General features: G+C 43.6%; 1 protein-coding gene across 2 annotated transcripts; it reads right to left on the reverse strand.

The window, feature by feature from the left end:
* Nucleotides 1-338: 338 nt before the first annotated feature.
* Nucleotides 339-4,265, reverse strand: LOC115744361 (transcription factor UNE10). Of its 2 annotated transcripts, none has more exons than XM_048285813.1 (6): nt 4,055-4,265; nt 3,238-3,964; nt 2,916-3,020; nt 2,563-2,628; nt 1,267-1,632; nt 339-634 (listed from the first exon to the last, which is right to left on the reverse strand). In XM_048285813.1, exons 1-6 carry the CDS (start codon nt 4,159-4,161, stop codon nt 551-553), a joined length of 1,455 nt encoding a protein of 484 aa, XP_048141770.1. In that variant the 5' UTR covers nt 4,162-4,265; the 3' UTR covers nt 339-550. The 2 variants fall into 2 exon arrangements, with proteins under 2 accessions (XP_048141770.1, XP_048141771.1); XM_048285814.1 differs by having other exon boundaries at nt 3,238-3,966; nt 4,047-4,265.
* Nucleotides 4,266-5,645: the final 1,380 nt, after the last annotated feature.

Here is a 5,645-nt window from a genome sequence, read left to right on the forward strand (position 1 = left end):
GTTTACATTCAAATTTGTCGTGTTGTATCGTGTCATGTCGTATCGCGTCGCATATAAATATCGTCATGATATGTCATCTAAATGGTTAGGTTTGAATCCACACATTGCATGATGCATGTGCATCACACGTTATCATGATATCTGCGTACGTAATCTCACACACAAATGGAGTCCTACCACTACATACAAAGAACGATTTCATTAACCGATACTGATAGCATCATTGAACAAATGCATTGGCGACATCTTTAATCAAAACAATCGGGCATACTTAGGAAATCAATTGACAAATGACTTAGACTTAACCCAAAAAAAAAAAAAAAAACAGGGCTACTATGTCGAAAGAGCATCGTGGAATGCTAGTCCGTCTCACACGTAACCAAATTAATCAACAGTAAGAACAAAGGGGAAAGGACATCACTCCATATATAAATTCCTCAAATACATATCTACGTCTATATATACATATAAAGAACCTTTCATCTAGCTGGGACACGAAAGTACAAAAAGAAAGACCGAATACCGAATCCCTATCTATTGAGAAATTAGTTCAGCTCTTGGAACTGGAAGCTGGAGGTTGATGCATCTGCTGGTACATGGCCGCTATCCTGCTGTAGGCATCCAACGTCATTGGCTGCAGTAAATGTTCAATTTGCCAGAATTACCAACTACAATTACACAAGTTGCTAGGGACAAAAGAACAAAATTATTCACGTCGACATCCGTCTTAGTTAGTAAGGAATAAAGGATCACAATCTATGGCGGATTTACCGTTAGCCATGTGTAATGACTCGATTTGTCGAAGGTATACATAATATAAGAAACACTTCGTTTTCAAAGTATAAATCTCTATTTGGTTGCTTACTACAGTCTTTAGAATATGTTCAATAAATCTTTTATCAAAGCAAAGCGCACAATGATATGCACTCTCATTTCATTTTCACACGTCGTATCCCACATCTTGTCTGTGTTAGTAACTTAATCAGTGCTTGATACATATGTAGAAATGATCTCTATGTTCCAAAGCTTCCAAATGATTTTGGTCGGTCCATTAATGAGCTGATAGGCTATCTTCCACCTACCCAGAAGTAAGCCAAGTATAGTTTACCTTCAGAAATTTTCAGCGACGATCCCAGATTAAACATGCACGCATCCGTAGGTGAAGTGTTGTTAATTACCATTAGTATGTTCTATGAATCGACAGTAAAATATTCCCCGTGGCAACTCTCTAAACTAGAGCCTTTCTCTAGTGGAAACTTATGGTACCTGTGACTGGGAAGCCAGGAACGCTGACAGCGCATCGGGCACGACCTTAGGAGCTGTGGCGGATACCCGGTCCCCGTCCCAAGAGCTGATGGGCATGAAGGCGGCGGCGGCAGCAGGGTGGAGGACGGGAGGGATGCTAGCAAGGTTTGGGCGGGCAAGGGCGTTCATGTCCATGATACCCATCCCTGGCATCCCCATCCCCATCATTCCCAACCCCATCGGGCCCATCATCGACATCTGAAGCTGCTGCTGCATGGCCATCGGCATCATCATCGGCTGCATGTTCATCCTGTTCACCATCTGAACTTGCGCCTGGAGTTGTTTCAGGTACTCGATCACCTCGTCCAGCACCGAGGCCTTGTCCGTCTGGTGATCAAACCAAAACCCTCAGCTAAAGTAAAGCCTCAGATGGAACCCGCACGATTAAGCTCGACATACCCTTTTGGATAAAACACTATGCACCACATCAAGATGCAGAGTATTCGTGAGATTTTATCAGTCAGTCACTCTAAAACAAAACATCCAAGTTCAGGTTTTCATGTCGGCTCCGTTACAGTTCTCCGCATGGGAATGACTCGCAGAGCGAGCCATGTTGAAGTCAGGGTAAAGAATCATCATATTCCAAAGTGGAAAGGAGGACCAGAAGATCAGCTCATTATTACTCTTTTCTGTTCAATTCCATCACAGGACCAATCATGAGAATGTGGGCACAAAAAGTAGTAAATGATCTGAATCAGAACGTGTGGCCTCATTTCATAGACGAGAGAGAGGGATGATCCTAGTCCACAAGACTAATCTTGGCGTGGGGACGAGTAGACAAAGAAGGGATGATGATTTTGACATGGAGACAAAGTTCTTGATTTGACATGGGGACAAGTTCCTGCTCCAACATTAAATTTTTCCCTCGTAGGCCCTGTCTCTATTTTCAATGGAATCATGTGTTAATTTTGCATGGTCAAGTGCTAATTATTGCATTGCAGTAACTAATCAATAGAGGGAAAAAAAAAAAAAAGGTGTTCGAGTAATTATTAACCCTACTTCTTCTTCTTTTTGAGAAATTTGGCAAAAAAAAAAAAAAAAGAATTCTATGAGTTATATTATTTGGATAAGCATTAAAGGGCCTCTGCAAAAAGCTTGGTGGAGAAGGAATTTCACATAAAAAAGAATCATATAATACTCTTTTTCCATGTTATATCATGAAAACGCATACTTTCGGCGACCATTTGTGAAAATGAAAATATCGCCGAAAATCTAAACTTCGGAAAGTAATTTGATGGGAGGGATTTGTCGGTATACCTTGCTAGAATTGGGGACCAGCTTCTGCAGCGTCTTCATCCTCTGGTTTATCTTATCTCTCCTTTTCTGCATCGGCATCGCTTAACATCATTTAACGAAAATGTATAATAGGAAGCTACCAAACTTAACAATCGGTCAGTACTGTCATTATTTCTAACTTCGGATATTTCAATTAATAAGTATTTTATGGAAAACAAGCGGTGATGGTACGTGGATCCATGACTAGAAATAATTAACAGTAATGTTAGACTGTCATGCTGTCATGAAAGTATTTTTCTAATATTTTTGTGAGGGTATATTTTATTTTATTTTTTCCATTTGGGCATAAGAGTAGTGGCGGAGAGAGATCGTACTCGTTCAGATTGATTGTGAATAGCGGCGGCTCGGCTCCTTTTGGTGTAGACCGAAGACTTCTTCCCTTTCCTCTTCTGGTCGTTTTCGTCGTCACCTCCCTCCCTCTGCGCAATCCCAAAACACCATTTTAATATTTAAAATATTTGGAATATAAAATAAATAAAATTGAAAAGGAAAAAAAGCCGATGTCAAGAGCTTGTGGGGACAGCTTCAATGATTAATGCACTAAAAGATACTAAACACAAATTTAAACCTCAACTCCACCCAAAAAAACAAAAACAAACAAAAATTAATTAATTAATTACGGTGTGTTCCCCTCACCGGAGGCCTGCTGTAACAAACGGAGTCGTGGTCCTCGGCCGCCGCCGTCGCCCTCGTGCAGCCCTTTCCGGAGCTGGTGTTCTCCGGCGACCCCAGGGACGTCGACGTCATCCCGACCCCGATATCCATCTCCCCCGTGTCCAGCGTCATCTGCTGGCTCTGGCTGTCCCTCCCGAACGTCGCGCTCCCACTCGCGCTCTGGTCCATCCCGCTCCACTCCGCCGCCGCGTGCGCCACCCTCGCGCGCTTCCTCGCCGCCAGCGCGTCCTCCTCCTGCGCGGCCCCGCTGCACGACCCCACCCGCGTGGAGCAACCCTCGACGCACGTCCCGACGCCGCCGCCGACGCAGCCGCCTGGCGCGGAGTCGACGAAGCGGGCGGTGGGGCGGTCGTCGGCGGCGCCGGAGCAGGGGACGAGAGCGTCCAAGGTCATGGTGGCAGAGGCCGCCGCGGCGCCGCGCGAGGGGTCGAACCACGGGACGAGATCGCCCGCCGCGGCGGCGTCGGAGGGCAGCTTTCGGCGGGGGAGGGCTGCGGCCTGGTTGACGATGCACTCGAGGGTTCCGGTGCCCGTGCCGGCGCCGGCGGAGGCGTTGGCGATGCGTGGCTTGTCCACCCACGTGTACTTGGAGGGGGGTAGGGGCTTGGGGGGCGGGCGCGGGGGGCCGAGGCCGTGCATGGCGAGTTGGCCGTTTTCCCAGGTCAGCTCGGCAACCTCGTAGTTGGACCTGCCGACGTAGTAAAGACATGAATCAACCCCTCAAACACCCAAAAAAAAAAAAGAAGAATCCAAAGCCAAAGCTTTCGACATTGATTACATGGGGGCGTTGGGAATGAAGGAGTGAGAGCGGAGAGAGCGTCTGGCAGGAGTGGGATGGTTGTTGCCGGAGTCATCGAAATCCCAGTCCGGAACGCACTGGCTCATTTCTCTGCGACTGTGTCTAGAGAGAGACGGAGACTCAGAGAGAGAGAGAGAGAGAGATGATTTTTTTTTTTTTGTGCGTTTCTTCCTCTTTTGGCCTTTATACCAGCCCGACCACAAAATATATATTAATAAACAAATTTCTGGCCAGGCTTAGGTGGCCTACGTGGGTGAGCCTAGGTCCGATCAAATCAACCCGATTCCTGCATCCGGACTTATCGGCTCGCGCCCCCGTCTAGGTTGGCGAGGCCAACGCCGGTGCTCGTAATCACGTCTATCGACCAAGTTGTTTCCAAATCGATTTATATGTGTCAATCGATGTCTCGGGTGATTTGTTAGATTGTAAATGCGGTCGCAGCACACGATAAAGACCTTCGAGACCCTCTTTGAATTCCAAATAGATCGATCTGGCGAGATAAATGGTCTTTCTTTATTTGATCTCTCTTTACCATTTGACCCGGTATATTGAGGCGACAAAAATCCTAAGAAGTGGATCATGGACTTTGTATCTTTTTTAGAATTGGAATTCAATGTCCTTCCTACTGCAATTGACGATGATGAATGCATCACAACAATGTTGAATTTCAATTGACATAAGAGGATGTGCAAAAACTATTTCCGATTAGTTCATTATAGACTTATGTTTTTCTTGAAATAGATGTCCCGAAATTATTTGCCAAACTAATTTCCTCTATGCCACAATATGCCTAAAGATCACCCGTTCATCTTAGTCACTTTCACCTCTCTCCTAAAATTAAGTTTTAACATTTGCACAATCTTTGTTCTTTCATTTTTTTTTTTAAATACAAAGTATGGATAGAAAGGGTATTTTGTAATACATTTCACAATTTTATGTGGAGAATTATTATGTTATTGATTTTTTTAAATTTACAAATGGCCAAAAAGCAAATGCATATTGAAAAGTAAGTTTAAGTAAATTCATTCTTTGCTATTTAGACTAGAATTAAAATTGGGTAACTAATACTACATCTTATCGAATAAAAGAAAAGTAATTAATTTTCTTATCCAAAAAAGTAATTATCATTAATTTGATCACAGCTTGCCTAAATAGCAATTATCTTTACAGGCCCATCCTAAGATTAACCGAGCCGTAAGAGCATTACCATGCTTTCGACTTCAAAATTAGCGGTTGTGGAATTCGATTCCAAGCATAAGGAACTTAAATCTAAGTGGGTCGTGACGATGGGTTTTTGTGCCAGTTCCCTTTTAAGTAGGTAGTTATTGTGATCGTGCCTCTAGACCATAAAGAAAAATAATCATCTTTACAAAAGAAAATGAGGCTCTTTTTATGTTATTCTAACATTGAGGTTCAATTCCATTTCAAATTTCGAATGGTTTAACTGACTTGTATTTTATCATGGTCTGTCTACCTAGTAATGTTGCAATTTAGATACATATCCAACTCATTCGTTAAGAAACGATCGATGCTCCGTAAAGCGTGGTTTAATTACTAGGTTTTTTAAACT

This window comes from Rhodamnia argentea, chromosome 9 (genome assembly GCF_020921035.1).
Source record: "Rhodamnia argentea isolate NSW1041297 chromosome 9, ASM2092103v1, whole genome shotgun sequence".
In the NCBI taxonomy this organism is placed as follows: domain Eukaryota; kingdom Viridiplantae; phylum Streptophyta; class Magnoliopsida; order Myrtales; family Myrtaceae; genus Rhodamnia; species Rhodamnia argentea.

Excerpts from the sequence above, each read along its gene's own strand:
- LOC115744361 (XM_048285813.1), bottom strand. The coding sequence starts at position 4,161 with ATGAGCCAGTGCGTTCCGGACTGGGATTTCGATGACTCCGGCAACAAC. Across the intron at positions 3,965-4,054 it reads TTCATTCCCAACGCCCCCAT|GTCCAACTACGAGGTTGCCG; the intron begins GTAATCAATGTC and ends CTACGTCGGCAG. Across the intron at positions 1,633-2,562 it reads TGGTCCCCAATTCTAGCAAG|ACGGACAAGGCCTCGGTGCT; the intron begins GTATACCGACAA and ends TTTGATCACCAG.